Source organism: Dasypus novemcinctus, chromosome 1 (assembly GCF_030445035.2).
Source record: "Dasypus novemcinctus isolate mDasNov1 chromosome 1, mDasNov1.1.hap2, whole genome shotgun sequence".
Taxonomy (NCBI): domain Eukaryota; kingdom Metazoa; phylum Chordata; class Mammalia; order Cingulata; family Dasypodidae; genus Dasypus; species Dasypus novemcinctus.
The window spans coordinates 29,821,804-29,838,444 of record NC_080673.1 but is presented as its reverse complement, the minus strand read 5'-3'; the positions used below and the strand labels follow the sequence as shown (position 1 = coordinate 29,838,444).

Here is a 16,641-nt window from a genome sequence, read left to right as displayed (position 1 = left end):
CAGAGTCCCAATGCACATTTTAGAGCTAGAGTGCAGGAATCCTCTATTTCAAAGTAAACCCATCAGAGTTTTTTGTGAAATTGAGCAGAGTCAGATATATCCCCATCTTGATTTGGCGTATAGATTGCACCAAAGCCTAAGTGTCAGAAATTAAATATACCCATTTAGTAGGAATACACATCTTAAAGAACTAGATTTGTTCTTTAGGCACATACTCAATATGAGTTGGCTTCTCTACTACTAAGTGTGAACACCTTCTCGCCTCCTTCCTTCCTCCCTCCCTTTTTTTCTCTCTTTATTGCAACCAGCATGTTACTAAGAACTGTGCTAAGTGCTGGAGGTAATTTAGTGAAGAAAAAAAAAAAAAAAAAAAAAGACACAGTTCTTGCCCTCATAGCGTTTATGTACTTTAGAGAAGATGTGATAATTTCAGATTTCAAAAGTTCTCTTATAAATATAAAAAATATGAATAAAAAGTAAAATTATAAATTATAATTTTTGAATCATATGTACAATTGATGCTATTATGTAATAAGTGCATTAAACTTTTTAAAAATTAGATCTTCTAAGTTCCCTTTTTTTTTCTACTGTGCCTTGCATAACAGTTAAAGGAAATCTAATGTACCAATATTAATTCTTTTGAATGACTGACTGCAGAGATAATATTATTAAACCACTGGTGGAAAGAAAAGCACTTTATTTTTAAGCATTCTCTATGGCTCACAGGAACTTTCTGAACATTAATGCAACTGTTGAAATGCACCTTGGCATTCAAAAAGAAAGACTTTACCAATAAAATATTTAAATATTTAAAAAGCTAAATTTTAATATTTAAGTTGTCATATTAATATTATGAGCAGAACTTAAAAACAAAAAAGAATACCTGAAACAAGCTACTAATGCATCTAGACACAATGGAAGGTGCTATTCTTTTTAATTACAGAGTTACATCTAAACCAACAGAGATCTTGGCCTTGCTTTCTCACTGTTAAGTGCCGGTATTATTATTATTCTGAAATCTTTATCACTTGCAAAAAAATTCCCAGTATGACTGATGTGGGCTATGGGTGGAAGGCTCTTTGTCTCTTCAGAGATAACTAAGTTGTTTGACTTGTGGGTGTGGAACGGTGGGGGGCTGCAGTCCTGCCCTTGGGGACTAGCAGCAGCTCCAGTCCCAGGAAATGTTTAACAATGCGGGGGCTATAAACTTTAAGTATTTAGGGGAAATGCAAAAACCAAATATGCTAAAGGCTTATCTAGAATGTCTGGAGTCCATGCTAAAAGCTTACCTAAGATGTGGAAGATATATGCTAATTGAAGCCTATTGAGAACTGAAACAAAGGGACCATTTGGCCTTTCCTCTCTGTATAAAAGACGTTTGAAAATCTTGTTCGGGGCTCGGGATTCAAACTGAAAGCTCCCGAGTCCGGCCGGCCGTCAATAAACCATTTTTCCTTCTCAAAATCATTCCTGAGTCCTGGCCTCTCTATACTCAAATAATTGAACTTCTCTTAAATTCCACAACATGACTAGGATTAACCTGCTAACATTGGCAATGCCATTCTAAGGTAAACATCTGGTTTCTGCAGCCTTACTCTGTATACCTGATAGGTTTATGGGCTTTTAAAATGTTAAATAGGATTAGTTAGTATGACACTCTTTACAAGTCCCACATATCTCACTTTTCTATCCATAAAAGTGTTTATTTTTGTTTAGTGTGTTCTTGCTAAGAGAATTTTAAAAATATATATATACTATAAAATAATTCTCACCGATCTCAAAGTAAATAGATATTTTGACTATATTTGAGAATCATTTTAAAATCATTAAAATTGCAATTTGCTTCATCAAGTCAAAATAAAGATTGACTATCCATTTCCCATGTAGCAAGCCGTTCTAATAATTTGAATGGGAAAATATCGGATTGTACAAATGTTGCAACAAAATCACTACCATGCCCATCTAGTTAGCTTAAAAATATCTACTTTTATTTATTCCTTCTTTTTATTTAATTTTGTAAATGTATTCACATATGGTAGTCATTGAGCAAATGACATTTTAAGTCAAATATGTATAACACAATAATCTAAGTCCTGTGAACAAGTAATTCTTTTTATTATTTTAATAAAGAGTTGGCGTGTGTGCACATTAGGAAAATATTTTATTCTAATAAGCATTCCTAAGTGACTCAGCTGATTGAAATGACATAGAATGTAAATGGAGTAAAACCTAAATCAATATACTCAACACAGCTGCTTATTTAAACTCAGAACCACAAGGGAATGACATTGCTTACTTAAGTTGTGGAGTGGTTATTTTATTAAATGGAGACAGGCCTCAGAAGCAAATTTTCCAATACTTGGCACCATTTCACATGAACCTTATGCTGTCCATCAGCAAACTTAAGTCTCCAATTTCATGGAGTGAAACCTTCTGTTACCTACCCCTGGGCATCAAATATACAAGACCACAATGCTAGAAACAATTGTCTCTTCCCCTCTGAGAGGTGATTTGGACAAATTGCATTGTGCTTCATACACTGGTTTGCCTCCAGGACCTTATAAAATCCAAGTCTCCTCATATTGTTTTGTACATTTTCCATTCAGACCTAATCCCCATTCCTCTCTACCCAAAATCTATTATTGTGCCTTTAGGAAATCCTTCACTCTCATCAGCAAACACCTTTTATCTTCTACCTCTCACAGAAAGTCTCTTCTTCACACCTGGCCTTTACAAAAATCTGGCAGCCTCTTAAGAAAACTGTTTGCACAGTAAGCTTAACAATAGGAGTCTATTTTTTTCCCTCACATCCATTATACCTCAGTGCCGGGAGGGTGGTTGGTAACTAAATGGTTCCCTATAGCCACTTTCAGGTTATTACCTTTCCACCAAGCCAGTTTTTTTCCAGATACATAAATAGAAAGAGAATGATATAAAAAGACAGATGATAGATAGGTGATAGATGATAGACAGACAGACAGACATAATGAAGAGATTCTACTCTTTTGAATCTCAGGCCTATGGGTCTCTCTTATTCTCTCCCCATAATTTACTAATGCAAGTAGCTTTTGTTCACAAAATTTCTTTTTACTCAAACTCTTTGAATATTCTGAGAACTTAAAGAGCTTTCTGTGCTCCTTTTCATAATAAAGAATCATTGACTTTCCTCCAACCCCTCCAATGACCTTTTCAGTCATGTTGCCAAGTTTTCACAATTGCCCATTTCTTACCCTCTGCATTGTCCTCTCCAGAGGTCCCTGAACTTTTGTTTTCTCGCAAGCATGAGCAAGCACTAAAATACAGAATACCCCCTTGTCAGTTTATCCCAAGAATCTGCTGACCACAGCACCAGTCTGCACCAGTCATTCGGGTGGGCTCACTCTTCCTTGTCTGCCTAAACTTCTGCTAGCTGTGCTTACCAATCCATTTAAATGTAAAGTCTTTCTCTGTTTGATTTTTGAGACGCTGTCAGATTTCTGAGATTGGTATGTTTTCTCTACTGCAGTAATTTTTTTGAATAAAATCTCTCCTTATCTGAGTCTGGATTTGCATTTTATTTGATGTTACTCTGACAAAAGGAGCAGAGGCATACTTTTGGTCATTTCATCCTGAAATCCCATATCCAGTCAGTTTTCAAAATAACGTATATCTTCAAGGGAGCTAATGTGGAACAATGTAGCCTGACCACTAGTCATATACACAACATTTAATGGAGATACCAAGAGATCTTCGTCCAGTTTGTTGCTATGTTGTAAAAACAGATAAATTTCATCCACATATGTTATAAGGATTTTGCTTAAACTATTTTACTACGAGCCATACATATTAAGCCAAGTTGGAGCAGGTTGCAACAAGGAAAATTTTCATTGAAACATTACTTAAACTCAGACTTAACAATAGACCCAAAGAGAACACTGAACTCTTACTGTTGGAAAAGGCAATTTAAGAGAAGGAAGAGTGAAATCTAGATAACTGGGATCAACTTCAGATACCTCTTTAGATTTGGGGAGAAGACCTAAGGTGGAACACCAAACTATTGAATTTTCACACGTTATCAGAATAATCTTTCAGAAATTCCAGAAAATTTGTTTCTCCACTCATGTACAGAATGGGTTACTGGCAGAGTGAGTATGACTAATCAGAGTTCTACTTCCTCATTCTGAATGGAATTCAGGCAATGGAACAAAGAGTCAGGAAAAAATAGAGGATCACCAAGAACTAAATCAAACAGAAATGTCCATTGACTCATTTTCAATAAAAGGTGATAGATATTTAAAAACAAAAACATAGAAACAAACAAAAACTTTAAAATGCTGTTATTCCATACTCTTTAATAATACTGACTAAATGTTTATTTTAGTATCTTAGACTACATTCACATAAATGTACATACATTTTGTATGCGCAATTAAGTAACACTGTTACTTTAATCTTTAATCATACCTGAGTGAGTTCATTAATATCTACAAGTCCATTGCTGTCAGCATCAAAATACTTAAACATTTGATCCACCAAAAGCTTCTTCCGAGATATGTCATCACCATTAGGACTTTCATTTTCTTGTGTAATATATTTCTGGTTTTGCATATCTAAAAGCATGTTTTTCATCATTTTGTATTCAGTGGTTTTGCAGTTATCTCCTGTAAAAGAAAAAAAGAACTAGGTTATTCTCAAAACAAAATTATTGAAAAGGAACCATTCATTTCAATATTTAGAAGATAATCATAAGATACTTTGTACAGCATTTTTGAGTTTGCATTCTTGTATATTACAGAACTTGAAAGAGGAAAAAGGCATGTGCTATTTAAAGGGTAGGATAGAAAACTTTCATTTGTATCAAATCCAATAACAACAATTCACTTTGAGTTTACTTTGTGCCAAAGGCACCGATACTATGAAAGGCATAGAAAAACATAGTTCAATTGGCCCCAGTGTCTAAATGCATTATCTTAGTTCTCATACTCCCAATACATCCCATTTTGATAGTTTTACAGGTTCAGAAAATTAGGTGCAGGGAAGTAAAATGAATTGCCCAAGGCAAAATGTCAAATTGTGCTGAATTTTGCACTTAAACTCATATCTATGTAGCTCCAAAACATTTTACCAGACGTTTATTTTTCATTTTTTTATTTTAAGAGAAGCTTTAGATTACATAAATATTACATTAAAAATATAGGGAATTCCCATATATATCACCGTCTCCCTTTCCCACAATTTTCCCAATTAATAACATCTTTCGTTAATTTTACCAGAATTTTTTTTTTTTTTAGTTTTACCAGAATTTTAATCTCGTTTGTTGTAGACATTTGGAATTGTTTTGAAGAAATCCTGTATTAAAAAAAATTTTTTTAAACCAATAATGTTCATTTTTGTTCTTAATTTTGACTATTCTTATGAAGTTAAATTCATATTTGTATTCTTCAAAATATCTTTTAGTATTGCCCTGATATTCACTATCTCTCCTTTTTGGGCACTCATGTAAAACATGATATATTTTTGCATTTTGCATCTTGAAGTTTTAATTTTGCAACTTTAATATCCACAACTAAAGAATAAGCTTATTGAAGTAGGTTCATACAGATTTTCAGTATCCCCCCTATACTAACAGCACAATGCTAGAGACATCATCATTAATAAAAATAATTGTTTGCTTAATGTCGCTCAAAATAACTGAAATTGCATCAATGCCTTCTCATAATTATTTTTCGAAGGATTGTATTATAATGCCCCAATGATGTTGTCTTCACAGTGCATTGAAATTAAATGAATAGTGCAGATAGAAAATATGATATAAAATATGTTACATGAAACACAATGTATAACATAATTTGCCCTTCAAAGAGTTACACCATTTTTTTTTACCAAAAAAGCTAACTTTACAACTGTGTTCAATTGTGATAATTAGGCTTTGACAGCATCTATGATTTTAAAAGATTTCTGAAGATTTTTAAATCTATGTGTATGAGAAGCATGAGGTTGAAAACAATATTTGAAGTCTCATTCTCTCTCAAGACAAGAAGTCTCTTGTCTTTCAACACAATATGGAAAACAATTTTCTCTACAGAAATAAGAAAGAAGATTACATTACTTTCCAAAGACAGTGAAATACCTACTATTGCTCAGCAATTTTAGTGTTTAGCAATACTCTCAAGAAGTTTTTTTTTATACCAAAATGGCAACTTTGTACTACAGTGTAAGTCAATTTTGCATTATTCTGTTCTTAGTAAAGACTAATAAGAAGAATATGTTTTTTAATAGTAGAGAACTATTAGACATGTTCTCCTGGCAAATGAGAGAAGTGATCAAATTGAGAGCCATAGCTAGAAATTTTGGTGTCTGAGCAGTACAAAAGGAGACTTCTCTGTTTGTGTGTGTGCATGTGCATCATCATGAAGAGAAATGTGTGATGAAAGGAAAATAATCCATTCCAATAGTTTTACATGGAATTTCTGCATATGATATGCAGATATGAATACCAATATATTTCTACTGACTGCTTGGGCAGACCTGGGACCATAGGAAATGAAGGCAATGATAATGTCAGTGAGAGACGGATGGGAAATGGATTTAGACTATTCAAGCATCCTAATATTTATTTTCACCATTAAGAGAGGAGGGACAGAGTTTGGGCTGTAACCCTCTAATTTTTATAGGAGCAAATCAATATGATTATCATAATACTCTCTATTAATGACTTCATTTGACAAATTGTTTTATTTTTCTTCTTAAGTCCAGGCATCAGAAAGAGAATAACAATAAAAGGAAAGCTGTGGTGGCATTCATATTTTAGGAAGATGGACAATATACAATCATAAAACTATGTGACACTTTGTCAGAGAATTTTTAGTAATAAATTGGTATAGCTGTTATTAATAAGAGATAGCATGTATTTCTGGGAAGGTGGAGGATTTGAGAGGCATAGGGCTCACTTCTCTCCCAGAAAAATAGATATAGAACAGATAGAAACTGTCCAGAAATCTGTTCTAGGCTTAAGACACCATGGGAATAAGGGTAGACCAAACCAGAAGAAAGAGGGATGAAGTAAAAGATACTCAGCAGGAAAGATTTGGGGGTAAAGCTGCAATCACAGCTGCTGGCATCCATCACCCACCCCTGAAGCAGATAACAGTATGTTCTAGGGTTCTACAACAGCTTTGGACTGATGGTATCACAGGAAAGATGAGAAATAAAGACTCAACCTACAGCCAATCCATCTTTTGGTCTAGAAACTTAGTCTGTAGCATTCCACAGGTCATTCCCTTACAGGCTGGGTGAGGCCATGACATAGTTTTCCTTGCAAGACAACAGAGAACTAAAGAGAACCTGTTAACTCAAAAACCCTCCCTACTGATCTGGTCTTGGTCCTGAGTTGAAATTGAATTTCCTCTGGGAAAAGGAAGGGTATGGCTGGCTGAGGAAGGAGAGCATCTTCTGAGCAAGTTTGATTTGCAAGGCTTGGCTCTAAAGAGCCCACCCTGAACAGGAATTCACCAGAACATTGATTCTACACTGCCAGTCCAGGCAGGGTTTCAATAAACACATTGCCCCAAGGGTTTGAGAGGACAGGTCTGCTGAAGAGTGTCTTCTGCTGGCAGAACAGGAAAGTGCAGGTAAAGAAGGAAATAGTAAATAAATAAGAATGGCTTTTTGGTAACTTTACTGTTATCCTCCATAAGTCTCCTGGAAATTTACTTTTTACTTGTGCCCCATTATTTGATCAATGGCCCTGGTTTTAGCAGTTACAGAGTGTCAAGTAAATACTCAGAACAAGTTGTACCAAGAATCAAAGAACAGAGGTAACACACACGGATGCAACACTAAATCCCAAGGTAAGAGAGACAAACTGACCATCAAGGTAAATTAACCATGATAATCATATGCCTAGACATCAGCAAAAAAAAAAAAAAAAAAAAATTACAAGCCATACTAAGAAAAAGGAGGATGTAGCGCAATGTTTCAGATGGACACAGAATTTGAAACAACTCATCAATGATATTCAAATAAATCTCCTAAATCAAATCAAGAAGTTGAGGAGAAAATGGCTAAAGAGATATTTTTTTTTTAATTAAGAAGACACTGGGAAAACACAAAGAAGAATTTGACAGCTTGAATAAAAATATAACCAAGCTTATGGGAATGAAAGACATCATAGGTAAGATTAAAGATATACTAGAGGCATTCAAGAGAAGATTTGAAATCATGAAAGAAAGAATCTGTGATGTAGAAGACAGAAAAGAAAGACTAGAGAGAAAAAAATGAACAGGCGCTCAGGTAGTTGAATGATATCTCTAAGCACAACACCAATCATGTCATGGGAGTTCCAGAAGAAAAAAGAGAAGGGAAAAGGGGCAGAATGATTATTTGAGGAAATAATGGCTGAAAATTTCCCAACTCTCATGAAAGACGAGAATTAACATATCCAAGAAGTATAGCAGACTCAGTAAGAATAAATCCAAAAAGAACAACTTCAGAACACATACTGTTCAAAATGTCAAATGCCAAAGATAAAAAGAAAATTCTGAAAGCAGCAAGAGAGAAGAAGGCAGCACATATGAGGGATGCCCAGTAATATTTAGTGCAGATATCGCACCAGAAACCATGGAGGTAAGAAAACAGAAATATGATATAATTAAGATATTAAGATACATTGAAAAATTATACACTATGATCAAATGAGTTTTATTCCTGATATGCACATGTGGTACAAAACAAAACAATAAAATAATTTAATATTCCACAATAAAGAATTGAAGGGAAAAGACACACAATCATCTTGATTAATGCAGAAAAGGTATTTGACAAAATCCAGCATCCTTTCCTGATAAAAACATTGTGAAAGATAGAAATAAAAGGAAAATTCTTCAACATGATAAAGGGCATATATGAAAAACCCACAGCCAAAACTGTACTCAGTTTGGAGAGGTTGAAAGATTTCCTTCTATGATTGGGAATAAGACAAGATTGTCCACTGTCAACACTGATTTTTAACATTGTTCTAGAAGTTTTAGCTAGAGTATTTAGGCAAGAAAAAAATAAAAATAAAAGACTTCCAAATTGGAAAAAAAAAAAAAAAGTAAAACTCACTATTTGCTGATGACCTAACCTTATGTATAAAATATTGTGAAACATCTATGGCAAAGCTACTAGAGTTAACAAATGAGATCCAAAAAGTAGCAGGATACAAGATGAACAGGCAAAAATCAGTGGTATTTCTACACACCAGTAATGAACCATCTGAGAAGGAAATCAAGAAAAAAATCCATTTACAATAACAACAGAAAGATTTAAATATCTAGGAATTAATTTAACCAGAGGTTAAAGAACTTGTATTCAGAAAACTAAAAAACACTACAAAATGAAACCAGAGAATATCCAAACAAATGGAAGGGCATTCCATGTTCATGGATTGGAAGACTAAATATTATAAAGATGTCAATTCTACCCAAACTAATTTATAGATTCAAAGCATTTCCAAAAAGCTTACTTTACAGAAATAGAAAGTTAATAACCTAATTTAATTGGAAGAGTAAGGATCCCCAAATAGCAAAAAAATATCCTAAAAAAGAAGTGGAAGATAGAAAGAATTATGCTTCCTGACCTTAATGCATATTACAAAGCTACAATAATCAAAACAACATGGTATTGGCATAAAAAGAGACATATAGATCAATGGGATCTAACTGAATCTTCAGAAATAGACCTTCACCTCTACAGCCAATTAATTTTTGACAAGACTTCCAGCCTACTCAACTGGAACAGAAGATTCTCTTCAACAAATGGTGCTGGAAGAGAACTGGATACTCATAGCCACAAGAATGAAACAGGACTCCTATCCCACTCTCTATACAAGAACCAACTAAAAATGGATAAACAAGACCTAAACATAAAAACTAGGACCATAAAACTCCTAGAAGATAATGTAGGGAAACATCTATAAGAACTTATAGTAGGTGGGGGTCTCTTAAACCTTACACCCAAAGCACAAGCAACAACAGAAAAATTACACTAATTGAACTTCCTTAAAATTAAACTCTTTGCACCTCAAAGGACTTTGTGAGCAGGGTGAAAAGGCAGCTTACTCAATAGGAGAAAATTTTTGGAAATCAGACATCCAATGAGAGTTTAATATCCATGCTATATAAAGAGATCCTACAAATCAACAATAAAAAGACAAACACTTTTTAAAAATGGGGGAAAAAAACTTGAGTAGACATTTTTCTAAAGAATAAATATAAATGGTGAAATAAACACATGAAAAATGTTCAAAATCAATAGCTATTAGGGAAATGCAAATCAATTCTACAAGATACCATTTCATACCTACTAGAAGGTCACTATTTCATAAAACAGAAAACTACAAGTATATGGAGAGGATGTGGAAAGATAGGAATGCTTATTCACCCTGGTGGGAATGTAGTATGGTACAGCCACTATAGAAGTCTGTTTGGTGGCTCCTAAGGAAGTTAGGCATAGATCTGCCATGTGACCCAGAAATGTCACTATTAGTTTTACAACCAGAAAAACTAAGAGCAGGGACACAAAGAAACAACTGCCCACCGATGTTCATAGTGGCATTACTCACAACTCCCAAAAGATGGAAACATCCCATGAATCCACCAACTGACAAATGGATAAAGAAATTGTGGTATATACCCAAGATGGAATATTATTCAGCTGTAAAAAGAAATGAAGTCAGAGGCATATGAAACCATAATAGGATGAACCTGGGGGGCATTATTTTGATTGAATCAAGCCAGATGCAAAAGGACAAACATTGTATGATTTCACTATTTTGAACTGAATATGATGAGCAAACTCATTGACTTAAGAGCTAGAATATAAGTCACCAGAAAATAGAATGTGGTTAGAGAATGGAAAGCTGAGGTTTAACCTGTGCAGAATTGGTAAAAGGGGTTGTTTGGAAATGTTTGTGAATGAATACAAATGGTCAAAGTGAATCACAGTATTTGTAATTAGCAGCACTAATATATGGATATGTTAGTGGTTGAAAGGGAGTCTTGAAAAAATAAATAAAAGAAACAAAAAAAAAAGAAAGGGAGTCTAAGGTCATGTGTAGCCCAAGGAAAAAAGGTTAAAAATGAACCATGAAACTGCATAGCATAGTGGACTGTCTTGTGAAAAAATGAGCTTGGTAATAGTGTAAATATAGGAATGTTTTCTCTGAAACAGAATAATGTTACAAGATGCTAATATCAGGATGATATTCAGGCAAAAAACAACCAAAGCAAACTATGGACAGTAATGTATAATAATATACTAATCACTTTCCATCAGTGATAAAAAAAGAAGTAGGCTAAGTAAAAAAACTAGACAAAAGGTACTATAAATTATTAGACTACATCTATACAAAATATAAATACAAATAAATTATACAGACAGAAAGAGATTAGCAGTTAGATATGTATGGCAGGGGAATGATAGAGGGATTGAGAGGTGATTACTAAGGGTAGGATTTTTGTTATGTTTTGTTGTTTTTCTTCTTTTATCTTTTTATTTTTTGAATAATAAAAACATTTTAATGTTTATTGAAGTGATGGAAGTACAACTCTGTAATTATACAAATTCCATTGATTGCACACTCTAGGTGGATTTAGGGTTTAAGAATAGGTTTCAATAAAATTGATCAAAAAGAGATTATATGTAATGCAGGCTTTCAATGTTCCCGTAACTTAATACATATTAAATCACTTATTCCTCACTAAAGCACAGAGAGATTAAACAAATTGTACAAGGTCACAGAGCTAGAAAGTATTAGAAGGATTTTTATACATGGGCAATCTCTTTATTTTATCCATTTTTCTCATCTTCTGAACTGAACTTCTCATGATCATGTAATAACTAAAATCAACTTTAAAGTACATTCAGGATATATGTCCACAGATTATTTGTAAAGTGAGAGATAAACATAGCAATAAACCAAGGCAATATGCTTAACTACAGATGGGTAAAGAAGAAATTGCAAAGAAAACAAAGAATGAAGTACCTGAAAAGTAGCAAAAGTATAAGAAAGTATTGCAGAAGAAACCAAAGTAAAAATAACTTTTCAAGAAAGAGGGTGCAATGAAATAGCAATTGTTTTATAATAAAAGTGGGGTAAACAACAAAACGTGTCCTTTAGATTTCTTAACTTGGAGATAATTTGCGACTTTAAAAGAAAATTTGAATGGGTAAATGGAGCAGAATTTAGATGGCAATTGTTTAATAAGTAAAGAAAAAGTAAGGATTTGATACTACACTTATAATCAGTATCAACATGAAGGGAATAGAACTAGCTTGACTATGAAAAATAGGTATTTAGAAATTAATCTCAAACAAAACTGTGGCCCATGGGAGAATAGCATCAAACTGAAAAATGAAAGATTTTTGTTTATTTCGTTACTTTTGGGAGACTTTCTCAAAACTTAATCCACAAGTAGTCCCATCCATACTGGTACAGACAGGAGAAAGAAATCGTTTCCTGGATAAATTGCCTCTGACAGTCAAGTCTGAAATCTCTGATTCCATTTTGCTAGACATTGAGAATGTACTGGTGAACAGGTCAAAGAAGATCCCTATTTGGTGACGTCTATACCAACTTTTTTCCCAAGTCTGCATTGCCACTGGGGCTTGGCTGATTCTTCACTCAGTCATTGTAAGAGTATAGAAAAACCATCTGGTTTGTTCAGGTCCGATGGAACCATGTAGACTCTCATACTCAGATGGCTGCATGCATGCAGCTGCTGTTGCCTTTCCAAGACTCCACAAAACTGAGGACAATCACATTTTATGTATCTGAGAGTACAACCATAGGATTGTAGCACACAATAAGTAATGAAATTATAGCTTACACCAATTAAGCTTAGTATGATGTTTTTGCAAAGGTTGTAATATGTTCTTTTCTCTTTGAAATTACACTTTAATCCTTCCCTCCCATTCACCAGGAAAAAAAAAAAGAAAACTGAAAGTGATCATTTTCAATAGAAAAATATTCAAATCAAAGTATATAAAAATATAATTTTTATCTTTTTAATTATATATCGTTGTAATTTGATTAATTGATTTATTATAAGTGGACATCTTAGAAATTGAAGGAATGAAAATGTTTTAATTATAGTGTTAAAGCTATTAATTTCTTAGAATGCCATACTGGAATTGTTCTGATCTCTATTCAACAATTACTAATAGTTCAGTTATATATATATTGAGAACAATATTTTGTATTTTATACAAAAGAAATGTCCAAAGTTTTAGATAACTGATTTAATTTGCTTATATAAACTAAACTCATCATTCCTTATTTATATTAATTGCAAATTATTAGACTGTACATAAGAATTAAAATCCTTTTAGTTTAAAGCAGTCTTAACAGAGTTTAAAAAAACTTTAATTTTATCTTTAATATCTAGTTAAATGTCAAAAAGATAAGGATTTCAATGGTATTGTATTACATGAACTTTACTTGAATTTACTTGGTAAGAAATGTGCTATAATTATTCATAAAATTCATGTTAAGCTAGTATATGTCAGGTACAATTCTAGGTCTAGAAATTCACCAGCAGATACAAGCTCACACACACACAAACACACAGACCACATCACATCATATACATATGAAGAGTCATGGTTTTCTAATAGACATGGAATTTTGTATAAGTTAATGAGTGACTATATTTACAAGAGATTCCTTACCTTACCCCACCCACACATTCAAAATTGGATTGAGTTTAATTTAGTATCTCTTAAGCATTAATGGATTGTTATAAAGGATAATGACTCAAACTCAACTAATTCAATTGGCTTGTTTAATGATTAATTTTAGGAATTAAGCTTACTCTAAATAAAGAGAAGGGAAATGTGAGTTAAAAACCCATTCTCCAATTACTTTGATTCTTATGAAGTAATTTTTTTTCAATTTTATACCATGTTGTCATTGATAACTGACTACAAATTTGTCCATGCATTAGTAAAAAAGGGATTGATTTTCCAGTTTGGCAAATTAGAAGTTAGTAATTTAAAAAGGTAATCTAATAACCAGGTCACCCTGAGAGAACATTAAAAGAATTTTGTGGAGCAAGATTAGGTACTCCACCCTCTGCCTTCAATTATAGTCTTCAAATGTGACATATGCTTTGGAAAAAGTGCCCAGTTTAGCTGTAAATTACTTCGTTTTCACTAAATCTTCCTACCACCACCAATATACACTGATAAAGTATAGATGCATAGATTGGTGGCACAAAACATACAAAAAAAACAAAATATAAAGGTGAAATTGATAAATTAGAATGTGTGGGACACTAAATAAAATGTTTTTTTTTAATCTTACCATAAATAAATAGTGCATATTACTTTACATATAATAACTAATGAAAAGTTTTATTTTTGTGCTCAGTGAATTAATAGTTATTTAAATAACAATCCTTAGACTAAACACCAGGAAATTATAACATGCTTCATATGAAAAGACACTTCTCCTATAAAAAACTAATACTGGTAAGCAGTTTGTGAATCACATTTTTTTCTAACTGATCAGTGTTCCCTGACAAGACATGTATTAATAATATGCACATGATTGAAAGGCTGTCCATTTTCTCACAATCTTATAGTTGCTGTAGAATGTGAGTGCATGATGCCTTATACTGTACTGCATGCATCTTATAATTCTGATTATTTCAATCTGTGTTTCATAGAGGTTGTTAATTTTGATTTATGTTTTCTTGGATTTTTATTACTTCTGGGAACAAAGACATATAAAAGATCTATAACTTTGTTAAGAACCTGAACAAAACTTAAAATTTAACTGCATTGCAAAAAAATAAATCTAATCACAGCATCAAATATATTCAAAAGTAAGACACATGTAATTCTATTAAGAATGATGGACAGATACTATACCAAAGAACCAGAGAGACTATAACTGCAAGCAAGAGAGTCCCATTCATCAGCCCTATGGGATCACAGCCCCCTCTCAATTAGAGGTGGGGTGGACATCACTATCCCAGAATCCTCAGGATTGGGCAGTGAATGAAGGACTAAAGTAGACTTACTGGTATTCTACTATAGACTTATTGGCATTCTAACAATGGAAGCAATTATGTCATTGATATGGAGACATTGACCTCCGGAGGTTCTGAAGGCAGGGAGTGGGAAAAACAGATATAATGAGGGGGCGTTTTGGGGATTTGGGAATTGTCCTGAATGACATTCAAACAACAGATACAGGCAATTATGCAATTATATGAATTGTCATAGCTTACAAAAATGTGTGGGAGAGAGTTTAAACTATAATGTAAACCATAATCCACACTTAGTGGCAATGCTCCAATATGTGTTTATGAATTGTAATGAATTTACCACATTAACGAAGGATGTTAATGTGGGGAGGAAGCAGGGCATATGGGAATCCCCTACACTCTTCATGTAACATTTTATGTAATCTAAGAATCTTTTCTTTTTATATTTTTTATTTTTAAAAGATACTTAGATTACATAAAATGTTACAAAAAATATAATTTTTTATTATACCTCCCGCTTTTTCTCACATTATTAACTTTCCTCACCAGTGTGTCACCTTCATTGCAACTGATGAACACATTTTGGAGCATTGCCATTGAGCAATGATTATAGTTTACATTTTAGTTTATACTCTCTCCCACTCAATTCTGTAGATTATGGTAGGACATATAATGACCTGTATCTGTCATTGCAATGTCATTCAGGTCAATTCCAAGTCCTGAAAATGCCCCCATATTAAATCTCGTTTTGTCTGAAATATCTGTTAAAATTTTTTAAAAATTTAAAACATGTTAAAAAAGAATAGCTCTCTTATTACTCTTGTACACAACATAATCTTCTCCAGTGATTTCATCATATCACTCAAATATTTAACTGTCATTTAATATTTTACATTTATATTGATGTTATAGAACATATGCTATCCACACCTATGGAATAAATTGGCATATAAAATTTTTTCAATAAAGTATTTGTACAGTACTTATCATACTGTTCTAAGTGTCCTTTATGTTCCATATGTTTAGAACATTTAATCTTTATAATCATCTTATGAAGTATGTATTGTTGCCATTCCCATTCTACAGGTAAAAAAATTATACACCAGAGAAGAAAATGAGTAACTAGCCCAATGTAACACAACTAATAAATGGCAGTCAAGACTCCATTTCTTTATCTTTCCAGGTGTTGTACAGTACAAAATTCAGAAACAGATGATAAATTTACAGTCCTTTAAAAAGAGAAAAAAGGGGAGTGGGTGTGACTCAAACAGCTGTGCACCAGTCTCCCACATGGGAGGCCCCGGGTTTGGATCCCCGTGTCTCCTAAAGAAGACAAACAACAAGCAGACAATGAGATAAGAAAAGAGAATATGGACTTAATTCTGAACAACAAGGAGAGGTTGGTTGGTGAATCATAGTTGCCAGAATAATCAGTCCAGGGAAGTGGAGCCAACTGCCTATATAAAAAGTATTTATCAACAGAAGAACAATGTGGAGACCACTTTAAAGTCACCTATCAGGAAGGGTGAGTGGAAAGAGAAAGAAAATGAGCTTAAAAGAAAAAAAAATCTATTAATCAATATTAGCATACTTAAAAGTTAAAGCACATTAAAAAATGAAGTTAAATACA

General features: G+C 33.1%; 1 protein-coding gene across 4 annotated transcripts in view; it reads right to left on the bottom strand.

Moving 5' to 3' along the window:
• Positions 1–16,641, bottom strand: part of FSTL5 (follistatin like 5) — an 849,524-nt gene that overhangs the window by 378,536 nt on the left and 454,347 nt on the right. For all 4 annotated transcript variants that reach the window (XM_058276333.2, XM_058276388.2, XM_058276438.2 and 1 more), the window contains exon 5: positions 4,444–4,640. In XM_058276333.2, the coding sequence (XP_058132316.1) occupies positions 4,444–4,640 (197 nt within the window). The remainder of the gene's footprint in view (positions 1–4,443; positions 4,641–16,641) is intronic.